Source organism: Ictidomys tridecemlineatus, unplaced genomic scaffold (genome assembly GCF_052094955.1).
Source record: "Ictidomys tridecemlineatus isolate mIctTri1 unplaced genomic scaffold, mIctTri1.hap1 Scaffold_960, whole genome shotgun sequence".
Classification (NCBI taxonomy): domain Eukaryota; kingdom Metazoa; phylum Chordata; class Mammalia; order Rodentia; family Sciuridae; genus Ictidomys; species Ictidomys tridecemlineatus.
The window spans coordinates 91,551-112,279 of NW_027526173.1; the positions used below are offsets into that span (position 1 = coordinate 91,551).

Genomic DNA, 20,729 nt, shown 5'->3' on the forward strand with positions numbered 1-20,729 from the left:
GCCCTGCAGCCTCACCCACAGAGACTATATCGCACGGCATCTGTGGTCATTGAGATCCCCATTGGGCACTTTTCTACTTAAGAACACTTCTTACCCCTGCCCACTTAGGATCTGAGACTCTCAGTCAGTCCCCTCAGAATGATATCCCAGGCAGCTTCCATGTGTCTGAAGAATGGACACAGGGCTCAGCATCTTGACTCCAGGAAGCCCTCACTGTGACACCATCTGTGACTGCCTAAAAAACCATGCAGTGACCTGGGTCCATTCTACAAGGAATCAATCCCGTGGCCTCTCTCCTTTCTGCTGACCCAGTGTACTTCCCCGGATTAGTTTGGACCTGGGTCTTAGGAGCCCTCCTCCCCATGAGCAGTATCAGTCTTCCCGGGGCTTCCTGGGCCATGTCAAGTGTACTGTCTAAGGCTCTTTCCTTCCCTTCCTTCTATTCAATCAGTTGACCACAGGGTAAGTGCTCCATCCTAACTCCCAAGGGTTTGGGGGGTGACTGGCCCTCAGATAACAGACCCCTGACTGTCCAGGCTCACCTCCTTCTGAAGTTCAGGCAGGACACCTGACACAGTGTCTCACAGTCTCCACAGTGGGAAACGTCAGTACAGGACCCAGAGAGTGACCTGTCTGTAACGGATGCTCAGGGTCCAACTGAGCCAAGCTGGCCAAAGTTTAAATGTAAACCACAGTGGAATGTTGGATCCAGACATTCTGCAGGGGGGGGAGGGGCCAAGGACAGCTGGCCTGGGTGGAGGGGGGGCTGGGCAGACATTCCATGAAGAGCTCTAATAGGTATAGAAGAACCTTGAGTTCCCTTCAGGCAATTCAGGGGTGACACAAGTGGTGTGTGCCTCTGGGACATTTTGAAGTAGTTTCTAAAATCCACAGGAGAGGGGTGTGACAGGTGGCCCTGTCTTTCAACAACCAAATTGTCTTTGCTTCCAATGATGGGCAGGACCAGTGAGCCACAAAGTCACCGGTATGAACAGTCAATACTCTAAAAATCTGTGGGGTATGGATTGTGTTTTATGTATAAAGTGTTTTTTTCCTGGTTGTTTTTGTTGGTGATGATTTTTTTTTATCCCATCCCTGGCTTGCAAAACACACAGTTTGGTGTTCATGAAATATTAACACCTTACTATAAGTCTTTTCAATAAATGGCAGGAGGGGGCAAACCATGATATTCAGGCACTAAAAAGAAGCTTCTTTCATTCTTTCTTCCCTTGTCATTTCTTTTGAAGCAGTGATATAAAATATGCAGTGCAGAAAAACTATGTTCTCATTCCACAGGTTTTTAAAATTTTTAAAAAATAATCATACACTGTAATGAATGCTGGAGACCAGATTTTGAAAGCAAATTTTATTTGCTAAACCAAGGTCAAATTGAGGGCCTTGTATACTCTTGGTCAGTGCTTTGCCACTGAGCTTCAGCCCTTACCCCATGCAATCAGTTTGCACTGCTTCAAACTGCTAGACCACAGGTGCTCATATAATAACACTAGTCAAATTCAATTTGTGCAAACTGGCCATGGGAAGGAGCACAGGGTAGAGAGCTTCCTTAGCTTCCAAGGACTGCAGCAGGGTGGTCTCTACTGTAGGCATGACCAGTTTGTAACTGCGAAAATCACTTTGTCATTTCAGGTGCTCCCACTGAAAGAAGGACCAGCCCAGAGGCTCTTTATGGGGAGCCTTCTTGCCGGAGACACCTTGCAAGCTTCCCGACCCATTTCTTCCTCCTGCAGGGTCACCGCTGTCCCTCCTGCATCCCTCGCGCCTGAGCACATGCTTGGATGGAAGGGCGCGCTCACAGGCTGCCATCCAACGGCTCCAGCGTCCATTGGGGGCTCCTGCAGGGAACGGCACGGGCGCGAGCACAGACAGCGGGTTCCCAACGGCCAGCTGGGCTCCCATGGCGGCGTCCAGACTCAGTCCCATAAGCCTCTAGGTACTGGACCCGCGAACCTCTTCGGTCCCCACTGTGTCCCTGCCCGTTCCTCTGGCCCCTGCGCCTCGCCAGACAGCCCAGGCCCAGCCTTGCCTCCCCAGGGATGCAGGCGGCCCGCAGCAGGCCTGGCAGTGAGGGGCGAGATGGCCAGTGCGGCGCCCATGTCGACGCATCCTCCATCCATGTCCCTTGCAGCCTGTGTGAAACCCGGCTCCAGGGCACCTGTTTGGTGCCTGAGAAGCGCGGTCCTGGTCAGCAGGTCTAAGGCTCCTGTAGGTGTCTGACAGAGTGGTGACTGTCATCTTCTTGTTCCGCCTGAAACCTGTGAATGTTGGGGACACTGTCAGCTGGCATCAGGGTTGTTAGCTGAAGGCCGCTCATTTCCCTGTCCTTAGCAACTTTGCAGAAGGGAACACACTGAGCCAAGTGTGCTGAGTCTGCTGTGGTCACCCCGTGATTGACGGGCCATCGTAGGTGGGCTGTTGGTGGACCCATCTGGACAGAGCACCTAAATGATGATGGGAGAACCGTTTGACCACAAGTCGTGTGCAATAAAGAGAGTAATGTTGTCTTATTAATTTGTGGTGCTTGTGTACTGCGGCAGTGAAATTGATGATATGGTCTCGCGTATGCGTTGGTGGGCTGTTGGGGGCCCCTGTGGATATTTCTGTGTGCCAGGAAGTTTTCCTTCCGTTTTGATGGGCATGAGATCACGGGGGTGGATATTTGGGTGAGAAAATGAGATGCTGCGCTGGTCCTGGATGGTTAGTAGGAGTTCAGAGGGCTCTGGTTGTTTTCGCTGTTCCTTTGATGGGGTGGTGGGGTCCCTAATGTGTTGATGTGCATTCATAATTTGGATCTTGCTCTGTCTCGACTGCCTGACAAGAATGTGGTATGTGTTCAGAAGTGTGGGTCAGACAAAGTGGTGATGGTCATCTTCTTGTTCTGTGTGGATATTGGAGATCAAGGGAAATTAAGCTCTGGTTTTTGTAATATTTTACTTGTGGTGGTCTTGTATATATATATTTTTCCCACGAACACACCCTGGGGAGTTTGGATATATATGTGTTTGCATATGGGCTATGTTAAGGAAGGCATTTGGGTAGTTTTCTCTGCACTTTCAATGTGATTGTTATAGTTGGGAAATGGAGGAGGGATATTTGTACATTCTGGACATCATGTTTTGGTACAAGGGATTTTGAATAAATTTTATTTTCATTTCTCATGCACATGTACTTGAGTGTGTGAAAGCTGGTCGGTTACTAATTTCGTGGAGCAGTAGGATGGATATATTCATTGTGTGGTGTGAAGATGGCAGGCTTCTGCATTTTGGAAGACAGGGAGTTATTTCTTCATATTTGGGAGTGTGTGAGCTTGTATATGAAGATGAGATACCTATGGAGAGTTCCTTGTGTATTGAGTTTGTATTAACTACCCCACCTCAGGTGTGTGTGTGTGTGTGTGTTTGTGTTGTGGTAGTAGCAATAGTTGTGAAGAGGAAAATATTTAGGTGTCCCTTAGTAGATGTATTTAAGGGACATGGCAATTGAGGTCTGCTTCCGGGGGCCATATATGTATTAAGTAGATGAGACCCTCCGACAGTGGAAGGTAGTCAGTTTTAATCAAAGTCCGCTGACTGGATATACGAAGTCCCACCCCACGCCCCAAACAAAAACTTTCACAGTAACATTTAACTGGTGTTTGGCCCAAACTGCTGGGTATTTGTGCCTAGCCAAATCAGTACATGGAGTTAACTATTACAGTAACATTGAATAATCTTCCTTGTAGAATCCAGCATGTCCCAGGGTGGACAAGCAGAAAATTAAGTTTGGCTGAAACAATTTTCAGAGAAGTTCAGGAAAGACAGTTATGATATGTGCCTGAGAAGCAGAGAACCGACTGATAAACTGAACTACTACCACTTGCAGTTGGCTCCTCTTCCACCCTCTCATGAAATGTGCTTTCCCCTCCCAAAGAGATAACAACCAAAGTGTTCATTCACTGCCAGAATGTAGTCAGAATCCCATATCTCTGTATGATTCTCACCAGTCCACATGTGAGACCCAGTTTGACCTTGCTTAAGTCACAGCTGTGAATTCCAAATACCAGCATACAGTGTTAGGCATATGCAGCCTGCTGTAGGAAGTATAGAATGAGGTATGTGTTGTGATTTGGATCTTAAATATCCACGAAGGGTCTATAAATATTTCCTCATCAGCCTCTGGCAATATTGAGAGGTGATGAAACAGTAGGCGGTGGGTCCTACTGGAAGGAGGTTGCATGGTTGTGGACATGCCCTTGAGGGGGATATTGGGACCCTGGCCTCATGCTGTCTACTTTTCAGCTGCCATGAGGTGAGCAGCATTACTCCAATGTGTGATCTCTGCCATGATGTTCTACCTCCATGGAGTCTCCAGAACCATGAAGCTGACAAAGTATACATAGAAAGAAATCTCTGAAATGTTCAGTCAAAATAAAATTTTCTTCCTTGTAATTGGTTTACCTTACATATGCTTTCAAAGCCACAGAAGGATGATAATGTAATGAGGTAGATTAAAGGTCAAAATGCCTGCTCTATAACACTTCTTAGATATTGCAGGGCAGATAATTTAATGTTATCTTTATGGATTGGAGTTTATTACTCAATTTGACAAGAGTTCTTTCACATTATTGTTTACTCAATTTTTTGTAGAGCTCCTGGGTCTTTTCTCTGAGAAAACTTTCTGTTGTCATCTTGGATTTTTCTTTTTTTAAGTTTTTTTCTTTTCTGTGGATGCCGATGAACATGATTTATTTGTTTGTTTGATTTACTCTTAAGGTTCAAACCCAGGGCCTCACACATCCTAGATAAGCACCCTGGCACTGAGCTACAACCTCAGCCCCTTGGTCTTTTCCTAACTAGACATTGACCAATATGCCCTTATCTTTAGGTTTCTCATCCAGAGTCTTGCATCTAGACAATTGGGAATACAAGGGTTGTTTTAAGTCTCAAAGATATTTGAACCCAGACTGGGCACTATTTTGATAAATATGTTCTCAGAAACAGTTTTCTTAATTCCTACAGTTATTCCTTAATTACTCTCCCTGATTCCATGGCATGCCCATGGTAACCATGAATACCATGGCATGCCCATGGTAACCAGAAATAAATTCCACCTAAGAAAGCAACTATTCTATTGAGCATACCATTCATGATATAGCCAGTAAACAATATTTACCCTTGTCATGTGAATTAAAACGCATATATGTGTATAAGTAGACATATGAATCTATACATTCATATGTATATATGTATGTGTGGTATCATATGTGAAGTACAGATAACATTGAAAGTGTAAATGAAAACCACAAGATGTAATAGAGCTTTGTTTCATGGAACAAGGGAAAGTAAATAAGGAAGAATTGTCAATATACAGAAGAGGGCCCTGAGGCCTAGATTCAGAAGTAAGCACAAAGTGCACTGCTGCAAGAAAATGTGGCCTTCTCCAGGTAGATGTAGGCTCATGTGGTGATGTGCAGAGGGGATATTATTTGGAAGAACTGAAGAACTCTCAGATGAGTAAACCTGCATGAACACTTGTTTGGGCTGCTTACAGAGGAAGTTGCTCTCTTAGTGCCCTTTCTGCATGTTGCTCACCCACTAAGCATTAAAACCTACATATCCTGGTATATATGGGGCAGGAAGGAAATTCAGAATTAGCATCAGGAGAGAAGAGGTTCTCAAACATCTTAGGCTTCTTTGGGTTAATTTAGATGCAATCACAAACAGGCAGAGTACAACTAGCTCCCTTAGTATTAGCAGTTCTGCGGTTGGAGTGCCAGGGGCTCTCAGATTGTAGCATTAGCAGCACTCCCCATATGTCCCTGGCACCCTGAGCCAGCAACTCTCTATCATGGAAAGCCATCACCAAAATGCTTCAAAACTTCATACATCTTTAAACCTCTTGAATTCAGTAAAGAGAGAAAAGTATTTATGCACTGTTTTATGATATCTTAATGTGCCACTTCCGTATTACACCATGTGAAATGCAACACTAGACAACCTTCCCCACACTGCACGTTTTCTTTAGAATTCATGGAAATGCAGGGTTGTGAGTTGAAGTTTCAGCTCAGAGGTGTGTATAGCACTCACCTAGCATGCATGAGGCACTGGGTTTGATCCTCAGTACCACATGAAAATAAAATGAAGACATTGTGTCCATGTGTAATTGAAAAATAAATACTCTAAAAAGTGCATGTGGCTAGTCAGAAAGTGTTTTGCACTTGGGAATTCCATTGGTTCAACTTCACTTTTTTCCTGAGTAAAAATATTATTTATTGTCTTTATTAAATGGAAGGAGAACCAATACTATTGGTCTAAGTTTATGCTAATTGGGGTTTGGAAAAGTTGTGCAGTGGGCATCCCCACTGTGGGCAGGATTTGTTGCAGAAGGATAGCAGATCGGCTTGCCTCAGCTCACTTTGGTTTTGGCCTGCCAGGCTCAGGTCTTCCTGAGGCAGGGGTAGAAGAGTCAAGGTCAATTAGATGGACTTATCAGAGGGACCCTCAAAACACTCAGGTTTTAAGGATATGCATGTACTGGTATACAGGAAAATGCATCTTTTAAGTCTAAAATTTTAGACTTTTAAGTCTAAAATTGAAGCCTTGTCCACCATTGCAGGAAGCCCTTTGTCATGCTGAATATTTGTTCAGCCTGGATATCTAGCCTCTTCCACAGGATCAGAAAAGAGGTATCTAAGTAAAATGCCATCCCCATTGCCAATTGTAGAAAATTCTATGATGGTTTAAAAGACTGAAGGCTCCAAACATCTCTCTTACATGAGACAGAAGAGAAAGGGCCAACACTTTCCCAGAGGCATTTAAAGAAATCTTTGGGGACTTGGGTTGTGGCACAGTGATAAAATACTTGCCTAGCTGGTGTGAGGTCCAGAGTTCAGTAACCTGCACCGCCAAAAATACAAAAAGGAAAGAAAAAAGTGGTTTCCCTGTCTTTGACATTCATGGCTGACCTAATTATGTCACTGTGACCTAGAATTATATTTGGTCAAAGTATATTTGAGATGACTCCATCCTTCATTCTCTTTCAATGATACCACCATTTGGAATCTCGTTAGCTGTTTTGCCTCTGCTGTATGAGGAGCCTCTTCCTACCCAAACCTCAGGGAAGTCCCATGGTTTCCTGGAAGGATACTGTGTGTGCTTGAGCCCACCTTTGTATTTCTTTTTAAGTAAATGAGCTTCCTTCCCAATCTCCTTATGCAAAAAGTGCCTGTATCACTTACCCTTGTGGTGCAGCATAACTCCTAGTGAGGCCTCAAGTACATGGTTATATTCAACCTATGCATGCCTTTTATCTCAAGTAGAGTAGGTAGAGCTGATTTTACTAAGAACTGGTTACAGGAAAGGCTGCTGGCACTGAAAGCAGACCTGGAAGGTCACCCTGAGGGCAGTTATGAAAGAGAATGACAGAGAGCAATGGAGAGCTGCTAAGAGCTACTAGGTCTGGCTGTTGAAAGAGTTCCTGGGAACTCTCAGTAGCCACTGTCTCCTCCTGTCAGGAACACAGTTGCAGAGCTATTACCACTGGACATTGAGGGTCACTGTCATTCACTCTTAGGGCTGTGAATGCTAAGATCTGAGATATGTTGTCCCTGGAATGTCAGAACTGATAATATTAAGGGAGGTGCACTTTTCCTATTTGTGGTTGCTCTCCAGATGGATGTTTGAACCCTCAGCCTGTTGGTAACAGAGATGGTTATGGGACAGAGTTCATGCAGGGATGTACAGAGAAGGCCCCTTAAATTAACTGAGGCTATGTAAACAACATAATGACTGGGTTTCTGTTAAGCTTTTGGTCTGTTTTTTCTTCCAGCATCAGTGGAAGGTGCAGGCTAAATATGGAGGCAAGGGCTTGGCCCTGCATCTGTGCACCCTGAGGGATGGAATCTGCAGATACCTCCTCCTTTCAGTCCTCACCCCACAGAGTAGCACAGACACCACAGCAGAAGGCAGCAGCCATGAGAACATTTCTCTACTAAGTGCTTTTTCTTCACTCTTGACAGTGAACTCCCACCATGTACAGCTTTGCCCCAGGTATGCACCTCTGTCCTTCTCCCATGCCAGTTCCCACCTTTGGCCTTCCTCCTATATTCCCAGTGCCCTGGCCTTGCCCTCCCTTTCCTGAGGACTAGCAGGATCAGCTCTGGATGACAAGGATCTTTGCCCCTTGTGTTGCAGGATGTACTGAAGGGGAGATCTCACCAAGACCCTGCCTGAGAGGTTGGCTCACCAGATACCTATGCTACTGTCTTCAATGTCTCTTCTTCTTCCTTTGGGGTCTGATGACTGACACTTCCTCTCAGATTCTGGGCAATAGGAATCATCCCCAGAGCCAGATGTTTCTTTCCAGAGACCTGGAGATGAGACCCAGAGTAGAGTGTCTTTCCTGCATGCATTGAGTGTCAAGCTATAGCTCACTTCATAGATTGGCATCAGGAGGGGGATAGGGATGAGGACTCTTCTTTGGGGCTGAGGAGCCTGTAGTGCTCAGCCTCCAGGGATGAAGGGGCCTTTGTGAAGTCCTGGGTCTGGGACAGTTGCAGCACAGCAGAAGGTGCTGGGAAGCCAGGAGGATGTCTGGGGTATGGAGGGTCATGGTTGTCCTCACTAAACACCTCTGCTTTCTAATGTGGCTCCGGTAGGAGAAGTCCTGCTGGGACCCACTGCCCTTCTGTGGCCCAGGCTTAGAGAAGAGATTCTGTGGTCCAGGGAAGAGTTGAGGCCTGGATGGGAACCATTGAGGAAGACTCGCAACAGTGCAGGAAGATACCAGTGAGCTTTCATTATAGGACCTAGGGTTATGTGACCCTGAATCTCTTAATTTTCTATGAGGTGACCCCTGGTGGGCCAGATCTCCATATAGGACTCATGTCCAGTGCTGTCACTATGTCCCTCTATACCTTGGCTGGCAGCTGATTTAGAAGCACTTTAGTCGGGGTATAACAAAACTTTGGGGCAGCTCCACTGATAATTTCTACTTTGAGGGCAATAGTTGCATTTTCACCAGCTACAGAACAGAAATGGCCCATGCTCAGTCTGTATTGGGTATGAGGGTAGACAGAGGGACTTGGGGGATGTGTAAAAATGAATGGGAGGTATCACCTGTCTTGGTGTCAGACTGAAGTTCTGATGGCCATTCTGCTGGGTGAGTCCTTCCTCCTGGTCCAGCTCTTTGGTTAGGGTCAAGATAGCCATGTGTAGTCCTATGAAAAGCAATAGTTCCAAGAAATGGGGGTGTGGAAAATGGAGCCTGCACCTGGAGGAGAAGAAAAAAATTGTGTGTGGCCTTGGTAGGAAGTGTCCCCAAGCCCAAGACACCTCTGGGACTTGTAGGAAGCATGGATGGTGTCTTCTGGTTCACACCATGGAGTTGTTAAATCAAGACCATGAGCTACCCCACCCAACAGACAAACAGTGCTGAGAATGTAAAGAATAAAAGATAATTCCATGAGTCTAGGTTGACATTCTCAAAGTCTTGTACACAGCTGGATTCCCACCCCAGCCCACCTTGGTGAAAAAGTCCTCTTGGAGTACAGCTCATCAGTCTAGGGCAGGAAATTTAGATCTTGTTACAAGTTGTCCCCTTTTAGATGTCACTCCATTTCATTCTCTTCCAAGTTTCCCATGGACTTCGCTATGGCCAAATGTGGGCCTACCCACATGTTGAAGTTGGGAAACCCCACCAGATGTTCATGATGTCCATCTATACAGTTATGACTTCAAGTGTGATCTCGTCAGGCACTTTGGTCTCTGGATACCTGCACTATTAAACTTCTGGTGGGTGAGCCTCAGGGCCAGTCTTTCTCGAGGTTTACACTAGGACAGAGGGTAAGAGGGTGATGCATACATGGTTTTTCTAGCTGTGCTCCAGCCATTCAGTGAAAGAAAATGTTTAAGGGATCTACTCTGGTCCAGAATGGCCCTGCACATTCTGACATCAGGAACCATTAGTGAAGACTCTGCACCTGTGGGACAATGTATGTCACGTGGGAGGACATTTTGAGACACCCGTATTCGATATACTTGGGCCACATGGCCTCGTGTCCTAGGCAGATGGTGTGTTGACTCTTTACATAGGCAGGGGGAGAGAAGGTAGCACCTTGGACTAGGCTTTATAAACTTCAAATCCAAGGGCATCTGGAATCCCAAATGCTCAGGGGCTGTTCCACTGGCAAGAGAAGTGCCCTATTCTGAAAAAGTGTTCACATGTGTGCTATCACACTCCATCATCACCAGTTTTTTAATCATCAATTTTTATGGGAATGTGTTTAGCTCTCTCTTGCTGCACAGTCTCAAAGACTGGAGAATGTGGAATATTGAGCCTCTATGGGATTGGATGTGTCTGACACTGGAATCTATCATCAACTGAAGCTTTGAGTCCTCTATCTCTTCAGCCTCAAAATCCACAAACCTGACAGGTAAGCAAGACATAGAATTATTTAAGAAAAGAATTTCTTATTGGAAAACTCAAGCTGTAGCTTCATAGCAATGAGGATCTGGTAGCAGGCATGGGGAGTACTGCTCAGACCATGGGATGGGCTGGTCCCAGGAGGGATTATTTCCCAATGCGGAAACCATTCTGAGTGCTCCTGACATCACTTAGCACCTGAAGAGAACCATGTGGTCCTTAGTGAACCAGGCACATTCCTTTACGATGCTCCCACACCTATTCCAGGCTTCTCATGTCCCTGCCCTGAACCACACAGAAAAGCCAAGCTTCAGCATCTGGTCAAAGATATGATTTATGGAAGACAACTCTCTCTCTAGGAATGTTGGGGTTAGGACTATATACCAAGAACACAAGACTCAGCAGAGGTCATGTGAAAGTCCAAGCTGTGCTGAAAGTAGTGGAACACCTGGGTTCCCACCCCAACCCACCTTCCAAAGAGGGCTGTATTTCATTTGTTTGAATGGCGAGAATTACATGGATTACGAGGCCAGAGGTGTGTGCTTGGGGCATCTGAGACACTGGCGTTCCCTGATCATGTTTTTTGAACTCTAAATCTTTCTGAAACATCAGGGTTTATTATGGCATTGTTCATGAGCAGGGGTGATCCATATGCTAGAAGATGGTTTATTTTCCAGGTGGTTGGCCAACCCCAAGGTAGTGAAACTTGTACCCTGTGAACAGACCTCACTGATGGTGGACACCCCCTGAGCTTGGCTGGTTACTGCCCTACACCCTAACCCTGAACCTCTAGGCAGTGGTGGAACTAAGAACGTTGAGGTCGGAGCTTCTGGGACTATTAGAGAGTGTCCAGCATTCCAGGTAGAGGGAAGTAATGCTTGGAGATGTAAGTGTTCAGTGGTTTTCTCTGTGGTAGCAGATGCCCTTCCTGGCTGGGTGACAAGCTCCAACAGAGCCAGCTGTTCAACCCATGTTCCCGAGCACTTAGGCCTAGCCCCAGATACCTGACACACTTTTCTGCCATCTCATAGATCATCTGATCAAAGGTATGCATTGCCATTCCTGAAGACCCCTCCACAATCCCTCCTCCAGATTCATGGTAGGCTCCAGTCCAGATAGGGGCCAAAGCACTGGCCTGGGTTCATCAGGATCAGTCACAATCCACAACCCACACTTCATTGCAAGTTGACCTGACCCAACACAGGCCTTGCCTTTGCCTCTTCTGTCCAATCACTCTGACCACCCCATGTGGGCTCCCTGCATCCAGGACATGCTCTATATACTAGAGAGAACATCAAGTACTATACTGGAATCTGATTTCTCTTGAGTTCTTGATGTTTTTGTGTATTGTGACCTGAATGCTTTGGCCTGCAGAATGCATGAGTGAATGCCCTAACCTCCATGAGATGGTGGCTTCAGCGGCTCTTAAGATTTTAATGATGTCATCAGGGTAGAGTTCCCATGATAGTACTAGTGCCCTTGTAGAAAAAGGAAGGGATGCTAAAGCTCTCTTAGCCATAGGAGGTCACAGGCAAGGTAGCCATTTTCTCAAGCCTGGAGGGAAAAACCTCACTGGACATTAAATCTCGCACCATCTTTCTGGGGTTTCCCAAATTCAGAACTGTGAGAGATGAATGCCTGTGGTTTCAGCTTCCCATTCTGTAGCAGTACATATGGCAGCCTTATTTGAGTGAGACAGAGTACAGAGTGCCCTGGGAGCAGGGTTAAAGCCTGAGACAATGATGTACATCTCCACGGAGGATCCAAATGGAATGAGTACTCACTCATGAATTCTGCAGCACCTCAATATCCTAAGCAGGAATTCCTCGGAAAAATGTGGTTGGGTGTCCAGAGAGATCTATACTGGTGCCTCCCCCCCGCATCTCCAACACTAGTTGTGATGTTGCCTGCCATGAACAATCAGATCTATGCTAGAAGGTGAAAATACTAAGTGAGGGACAATCATGTGGAGTCAGAGAACCAACTCTCCATCCTGGCTCACATTACTTCCAGGAATCTCCTGTGACCTTATATCCCCTGAGTGATGGTGATGCTCATTGAGCACCAAGATTGCTTCACTCACAGGATTGTGATGGGCACCTGAGATAAGGCCCATTTCCTCCCCTGGTGTGATGAACTTGGTTGGGAATATAGGTCTCTCAGCTTATCCCTCCCCCCTCAGGATGTTCCCTCTAGTTTTCCTACATCCCAGCCTCCTTTCTCCATGCCACACTTTTCCATCCATCCCCACTGTCCAGCATCACTCAGTAGAGGAGAACGAAGCTGTCTTCAGAAACACTATTTCCAGGCTTACTTCTAGAAACCTGATTAATGTCAGAGGGGCCTGAAGGCTCAAAAGCAGGTCTCTATCCAACTGAGACAGGAGGGCTCAAAGTTGTCAATAGGTACTTGATAAAAATTTGTGACCCTGATTCTGAAGGCATGGAACCTGGGTCCTATGGAGAACCATGGAGTTAGATTGCACATGACAGACCACAAACAACTTCACTTCCAATCACTTTTGTGCATGTCTGAAGTCACCCCAGTTCTTTATCTCACAAATGACACTAAAATTTGGCCTCCTTGCAATTTAAGTATTCTCCTTGGTAGAGTTCCACATTTTGTTAATTGGCAAACCATGTGATATGCAGCCTTCTTTTTTCCTCATTGATTTGTAGGAGAACTTGATTACATTACATTTGGGCCAGTCACACTCAGTATTGGTCAGGCTGGGGTCGGGGTGGGGCCAATACTACATATGGGAGGATCAGAGCACTGCATGAGTGGGGGGTGGGTCTGTCTTGGGATGCAGTCAGGACTTGCAGCCTGCTGGGTCCCCAGTGAGTTGCGGTCAGAACTGCAACTGTAGGGGGGAGAGGTATAAAGGTCGGCCTTGTCTTCTCAACAGGAAGCCTACACAGGGAGACCACAGCCATGCTGGGGATCAGTTGAATAATATTGTCCATCATCATTCAGGAGAGGAGAAAGAAGCTGTCTAGGAAAAAATTGTTTCCAGGGTTATTTCTAGAATTTACTTAATTGCACAGGGGCTTGAAGGCTCAAAAGCAGCTCTCCATCTAAATGAGACAGAAGGGCCCAATGTTCTCAATAAATTGATAAAAAATTGTGCCCCTGTCTGTGATGGCCATGGCTGCCACAAATGCCTCACAGTCACTCAGAGAGTTTTGCTTCCATAGCAGGTCCTCCCCAGACGACTCCAATTTGCAGTGCTCAACAGGACTCAACCCTTTGGGACCCCCTTCAATGGTCCTTAGTGTGGAGTGCCCTAACCATGCCTAAGCAGAAATACTGTGGGTATCTTGGAAGGACACTGTGCATGCCTGAGTTCACCTTTTAAATCAAATAAGTGGAGAACTGCAGGAACTGCTAGGTGCAGTTGTCAGATGATCTCCAGGGAACTGATGGAAGAGGCTGGCTACTGATCCCAAGAAGGCAACATGGCAGTTTCGATCACTAGGAGCTGAGGGTCCCTGACATTCAATCTCAGAACTAGTCACACTAAGATCTGAGAGCCACCAGTTAGTCCTCAGACCTCAGAGCTGTGAATACCAAGGGAGATGTGCTTTGCCTCTTTGTGATTTCTCTTCATAGCAGGCCCTCAGATGATTGGTAAGGGAGATGTTTAACAGGCAAAGATCATAGAGGGATACACAGAGAAGATCCCCTAAACCAAGAGAGGCTTTTCCATGGGGTGATGAGTTGGGTTTTGGAATCTTGTCTGTTTTCTCCCAGGATTAGGGGGAGGACTCATCTAAATCTGGAAACAAGACCCAATAGATGGACACTTGTGCACCCTGGGTCCTGGCAACCCCAGTTATCACCTCTCAGTTCTCACTGCATGGAGGTGCACAGAAAACATGGCAGAAGGCAGAAGCTGGAGATTTTTTTTTCCTACCAAACTGCCTTTATTCCCAGTGACAGTCAAACAAGGTACAGTTTCCCACCCAGGATTGAACATTGTGACCCTCCCCTCTCAGTACCTCCCCCTACCCTCTTTCTACATTTACTATACCCTCCCACTCCCTACATTTTTCTGAGAACCCACAGGAACTGTCCTATGTGATGAAGAACCTTTGGACCTTCCAACACAGAATGAAGCCAGGTGAGATCTTGCCTGAGGGGCAGCCACCCCAGAGGCCACCAGTCAACACGACTGTCCTCAGGGCCTCTTCTTCTTTTGGTTGCCTGATGATGTGCACTTCCTCTTCTGAGGCTGTGAGGTTTGAGCCAGCTCCAGATCCACATCTTGCCCTCCAGTGACCTGGAGGGGAGGCCCAGTGCAGGGCGTGTTTTTCATGAAGCATGTGCGTCCAGTGAGAGCACTCTTCATGGACATGGCACCTGGAGGAGGGTGGGAGCTGAGGAGTCCTCTCTGGGGAGGTGGGGCCTGGATTTCTTGATCTCCTGAGCACAGGGTTTCTATTGGAAGGGCCTGGCTCCGGGACAGTTCCCAGGGCAGCAGGCGGTGCTGGGAGCTAAGGAGGAAATCCAGGCTTTGGAGGTCCTCATCCACACTGCAGCCATTGGCTGTCTTATGTGGCCGCCCAGAAGAAGTGGCTTTTCTGGGACCCACTACACTTTTGTTCCCCAGGTTTAAGGAGGAGGATCTGCCGTTTGGGGGAGGATGGTTGGAGTGGATGGTCCCCAATGAAGAAGACCCTTGACAGCCTTGGAGGACAGCAGTGTCCTTTGAACCCAGCAACTCTGGCTCGGCGGTCCTGCTCCTCTTCACGACCTGGGAAGCCACCTCTGTGGACCAGTCCTCCGTGCTGGCCCCTTGATCAGTGTGATGTTTCCGCTTCTCTGCACCTTGTTTGGCAGCTGCCTCAGAAGCTCTTGTGTCCTGTTGGGACATATCATGACCCTGAGGCACCTGCAAAGGTGCTTCTTCACAAGATGAAGGAGGATATGGGCACTGGCCAACTCTTCTTCATGCATGAAATGGGCCACAGGGATTAGGACAATCATATTTCAGTGGGAAGTGGATCTGTTACTCATCTTGGTCTCATAAAAACACACTGAGTGTCTGCTGGACACTCCCCTGGGCTTCCTTTCTGCTTGATATCCTGAACCCTTCCATGGCTCTCATGTCTCCTTCCTTTTTTTTTTTTCCATCCTACATCATGTGTCCTGGAACAGACTCACTCAGGGAGCCATCACAGACAGGATAATGATAACATCCTCTGGGCCACATGAGTAAGGTCCTGTGCCTTCTTCATCTACCTGCTATCCCTTGCTCCCCTCTCCACCTGTGGTAATTCCCTTTCCTGTATACTTGTGTCCCTTTGTCTCCTAGTCTGCCAGGTATTGCTCTGTGCCTTGGTGTCTGTTCTGAAACCCTGGAAACCCTCGTGTCTCTACCTCCTTTGTTCTACCTGGTGCCCCTTTCTCCTTGTCTACCTTTTGTTTCGTCCCAACCCCTCTTGTTCCTGCCGTCCCTGCACTTTATTATCAGGTGTCCCTGCCTCTCTTCTGTACCACCTACCCCAGGTCTACTGGGAGACCTTCCTTCTGCTTTCTACCTGGTCAGTGGTGTGTCTTTCCTGCTGCTCCAGTTCTTTTGTCAGAGCCAAGATATTTATATGTGGCTTGTTGGAAAGTATTTCTTCCAGGAAGCGAGGATGAATTATACTCTCTGCCTGGGATGAGAAGGAAGAGAGTGTGAGTGAACTTGGGAGGAAATGGCCCCAAGTCAAGAGGACTTCTAGGAGAAAGAGGAAGCAATAATAATCCCATGCTCATTTGCATCATGGGGTTGTTATATCCCAACTACCAGCTACACCCATGTATGAGTGCACATGTGTGCATGCACATTCTCTCTCTCTCTCTCTCTCTCTCTCTCTCTCTCTCTCACTCACACACACACACACACACACACACACACACACACACACACACACACACCATAATAATAATAATAATAATCTGAGATTCTAAGCCAGGAAACTGAATTCCATGAGTGCCGAAACTTTCTATACACCAAGATTGTAGGCCCAGCTCACCTTGTTGACAAAGTTCTCATCAACATAGCTCAGGAGACTTGGATGTGGGTGTAAATCATCCTGTATTGGCTGTTGCTCTAGTCCTTCCTCTCCCAAGTTTGCGCCAAGCTCTTCTGTAGACAAGTAGGAGGGCTCCCACGTGGCAAAGTTTGTAGGCCCGAATAGCTCATCCATGATGTCCATGTACTCTTGGATGGCTTCAGGTGGGATCTCCTCGGGCGCCTTGTTCTCTGGCCCTTTGGTCTTGGCCACCTTGTTCTTGCGTGCCTTGGTCTTGCGTGCTTTGGTCTCAGGCACCTTTGTCTCTGGTGCCTTGGGTTTGGCTGCTAATGAGCGGGCGGACCATACCTTAGGGTTGGTCTTTCTGGAGGTGCACGCTAGGACAGGGAGGACCAGAGTGGTGTGTGAATGAGGATTCCATGTTCATCCCAAATACTTGGTAGTAGGCAGGGTTCAGGGGACTTAACCTGGTATGCCATGCATGAGGACAACCTGACCCAGGAACCGAGGGATATAATAGTGCACCAGATGCAACATCTAGGAGATTCAAGTGGGAGGACATTTGTAGTGACTGGTAATGCATGCACTCTACCCTACCAGGACCCAAGTCCCAGGCAGATCTCGTGTTGTTTCTTTGGATAGACAAAAAGAGAAAGGAGATCCGTACTTGGCCCAGTCAATACACAGTTCATAGCTGAGTGGCAGGGACCTCAGGTGTTAGGGGCTTTTTTTCTTGTAAGAGTGAATCTCCAATACTGAAGGAAAAGTTCTTATTTGGGACAACAACTTGCCTTGGCCTTTTTCACTGTTTGGACACTATCATAGACTACTGTGTGAATGTGGGTACCCTACCTGGCTGTTGGACAGCCTCAGGGACTGGAGGCCTTCGGATTTCCAGCCTCGGAGTTGCAGGAGGAGGTCGGCACTGGAAGACCCCTGACAACTGCATCCTTGGATCTTCCATCTCCTCTGCAGCCTCAAACTCCATGAACCTTGATGGGATTTGGGTAAGGCAGGCACAGGCTGAGCTGAGAATCAGGTTAGCCATACCAGGCAGGTGCTGGTGTGGGATTCTAGGCTATGGAGTATTCTAAGCTATCATTCAGGAGCTAGTGGCAGGAATGTGGAGTTGCTTCCTGAAGTAGGTCCGGCCAGTGACAGGAGGGAGCTGCTACAGAGGAAGAACTACAGTTCTCGGGAAACACTACATCAACTAGCACCTTAAGGGAATCAGATCTGAGGGACCCAGGCAGGGCCCCTAGCTGATCCTTGTTCTGGCTCTCTCCTGTTTCTGCCAGGAACCACATGATCAGTTTAGTTGTCGAAAATGGTCAGGGATGTGATTTATATCAGGGAACACCAGAGGTCCTGACCCAATTCAGGGGTACTGAGGCTGGGACCTTGGGCCCTGAAAGGATCATCTGGGATACCAAATTACAGGCAGGGTCATGTGGAAGAGAAAGCTAAGCTGAGAACATTGGGTTTCTTCCAATGAGGGTGGGTTCTTCCCTTCCCTTGTTAGAAAGGCTGGGATTATATGGAGCAAAGGAAGTAAGGACCAGAGACATGTCCTGGGGGCACCTGAGGTGGTGGCTGGCCCTGACAATGCACTTCCCACCACCACCCTCTTCTGGAACATCAGGTTGAAGTAGTGGCCACTTTGATGAGTTATAATGGACCTCACTCTATAAAGAGGTACCAGTTCCCAGGCAGGTGGCCCGAGTGAATCTAGTGCAACTTTTGCCCTCTGCAGAGCCAGCAAAGCAGCAGCAGACCCTCTGGCTGGGCTGGTACCTCCTCCCCATCCTGACCCTGAACCTCAAGGCAGAGTTGGAATCAAGAGTATGGAGCCTGGAGTTTCTGGGATTGTTGCTGAGAGAATGCCCAGGCCTCAAGCTAGAAGGAGCCACTATTTGGAGAGCTAGATGCCTCGGAGCCCAAACATAGGTAGGTGACAGGCTGTACCAGACCTTGCTGTGCAAACCATGATCCCCCATCAGTAGGCTCTGGGCCTTGAAAACTGGCTCACTTTTCTGCAGTCTCAAAGAAGACCATCCGATCAAAGTTGCTGGTGCGCTGCCATTCCTTCAAACCCTTCCTCAGGCCCTCTTCCATGGTCATGGTGGGCTCTCGTCGGGACAGAGACCGAAGCACTGGGCTGGAATTCATCAGGATCAGTGTCCACAAGGTCACCCTTCTTTATCAGTAGACCAACAACATAATTTCCTACCTTTGTTATATTTGCCCCATGATGTTCAACTCCAAGTATTGACATTGGGACTCCAGGATACTTATACACAACTTTAACACCAAGGGCTACATTGACCAGCATGATTGTGATTGGATTCCTCAAATATCATTGAGGTGTACCATGTGATGAATGTTTTTATCCCCCAACATTCACCCGTTGAAGCCCTAACCCCCAATGGAATGGTGTCTGGAGACTGCATTTAGTGCTTAGAAGGTTAGATGAGATCCTGAGGGTGGCGCTTCATGAGGGCATTAGTGTTCTTCTGGGAGAAGGAGGAGACACTGTGAGGACACAGGTGAGCCAGCTGTCTTTTCAAGCAAGGAGAGGAGAGAGCAATCATGGGATTTTAGGTCAGTTACCCTTTACCTGGGAATCCTGACTAAAGAACTGTGAGAAAGGAATGCCTTTTTGTTTTTTCACAAATTTTCCATAGCATCATGTATGGTGTCCCAGGCTGACTGAAGACGGTGCACAGAATGGCCTAGGAGCAGTTACAAACTGGGGCAAAGTTGAACATTCCCATGCAGTATCCAAAGACAGCTTCCCCTCGAGTGTGACATCACCAGAGGGTCCTGATCAGGAGTTCATGACAATGTGTATGGGTAGCCATAGATTTCTGGGTTGAGGCCAGCACCACTAAACCCACTTGTGGTTGGGACGTCCCTTGTGCTGAGAACAATCAGGTCTATGGTGGAAGGTGAAATGACTGGGGGAGGCATGGAGTCAGACAGCCAACTTCGATTCCTGGCCCACATTACCCCCAGGAACCTCCTCTGACCTTGAGTCCTCCATGTGATGCTGATGATTATTGGAAACAAAGATTGCCTGCACTCACAGGCCTGTGATGGGCACCTGACATAAGGCACGTTTCATTCCCTGGTGTGAGGGGAATACATCTGGGAATGTAAGGGTCTCAGCTGGTCCCCTTACCCTCAGGACCTTTCGAGCAGTTCCCCTACATCCCAGCCTCCTCTTTCCAACCCATGCTTTTCCTCCTGACAGAGCTCAAGGGGGAGCCGGAGGAGAACACTCACATGAGGAAGCAGGAAAGTGCTTCCACATCAGGAGTCTGAGGAAGGTGCCTGCGGACCAGGGTCTTGAAGCGCTGCCAGCGCCGGAAGTTCTCATACACGCTGGGAGGTCTGCTGGTGTCATCTGGTGGCACTGCAGCTGGGAAGGTGGGTAGTGCGCCCTCCCCATACACTGTACCTGGCCATTGGCGTGCATTCATTGGGAACATGATGGGGGCCATCTGGGCAAATGGTCGTGGTGCTGGAGGGCGAAGGCCCAGGTGCCAGTGGATCCCATAGTTTTGAATCCCTCCACTGTCTGAGGCAGGTACAGTGGTCCTCGGGGCAGAAGGTGCTGTGAGGAATGGAGCAGGATGCTCCACACCCCCACAGAAGGCCCCTGGGGCCCTCCAGTTGAGGGGTGCCTGAGTGTGGATAATGTTCTGAATATGAGGAGGCCCCACTGGCCTCAGTTGTGGCCCATGTTTTCCAAAGGTGGACAGCCCTGGCACATATGATTGTCCAGGGTAAGTGGACAGCACCAGAGGGTTACCCTGAGAGATAGGCGCAGTCACCCTTGGTGCCGGGGGCAGCTCCCAGAATGGCTGGTGTGTTGGCACAGGGGCAGCTGGAAGAAAGGGTAGGCCCCTGAACGCAGACACGTGGGCACCAGGAGTGAAGTTCATGCCTGCTCTCCGTGATGCAGATGCTGTGGAGGCAAAGCAAAGCGGAGAATGGAGGAGGGAAAATGACAGCAGTTTCTTACTCAGTGGAAATCTGAGAACAAATGCTCCCAGCTCAGGGCCCTTGGGCAGGGAAATTGTGCAGTTTGCAAATGTCCCTTTGAGTGAATTTCATGCTGTGTTCCTTTAGTCATAGTTCTACCCTGAGAAATCTCATTTTCACTACACCAGGATTCCCAGTTGACTGTGACACCTCAGCTTTCCCTGATTCTGAGAGGCCCCTTGTGCATCCTTTGCAGACACTCCATTGGCCTCCTAGGTGACTCCCTAGAAATGGATCAAT

General features: G+C 47.8%; 1 protein-coding gene and 1 long non-coding RNA gene across 2 annotated transcripts; one reads left to right on the top strand and one right to left on the bottom strand.

Annotated features, from left to right (window-relative positions):
* Positions 1 to 1,845: 1,845 nt before the first annotated feature.
* LOC144374941 (uncharacterized) lies at positions 1,846 to 8,618 on the top strand. The gene is made up of 3 exons (XR_013434171.1): positions 1,846 to 1,951; positions 7,825 to 8,045; positions 8,190 to 8,618. It is a non-coding gene; the product is annotated as an uncharacterized LOC144374941 (long non-coding RNA).
* A 5,981-nt stretch (positions 8,619 to 14,599) lies between these two features.
* LOC144374936 (NUT family member 2B-like) lies at positions 14,600 to 20,389 on the bottom strand. The gene is made up of 5 exons (XM_078037663.1): positions 19,728 to 20,389; positions 18,472 to 18,600; positions 17,295 to 17,434; positions 16,443 to 16,819; positions 14,600 to 14,701 (listed from the first exon to the last, which is right to left on the bottom strand). Exons 1-5 carry the CDS (start codon positions 20,387 to 20,389, stop codon positions 14,600 to 14,602), a joined length of 1,410 nt encoding a protein of 469 aa, XP_077893789.1.
* Between the last annotated feature and the right edge of the window lie 340 nt (positions 20,390 to 20,729).

Coding starts and splice junctions, on each gene's coding strand:
- LOC144374936 (XM_078037663.1), bottom strand. CDS start 20,389: ATGAACTTCACTCCTGGTGCCCACGTGTCTGCGTTCAGGGGCCTACCC. Junction 17,435..18,471: donor TTCTTTGAGACTGCAGAAAA/GTGAGCCAGTTT, acceptor AATCCCATCAAG/GTTCATGGAGTTTGAGGCTG. Junction 16,820..17,294: donor TGAGGCTGTCCAACAGCCAG/GTAGGGTACCCA, acceptor TCCCTGTCCTAG/CGTGCACCTCCAGAAAGACC.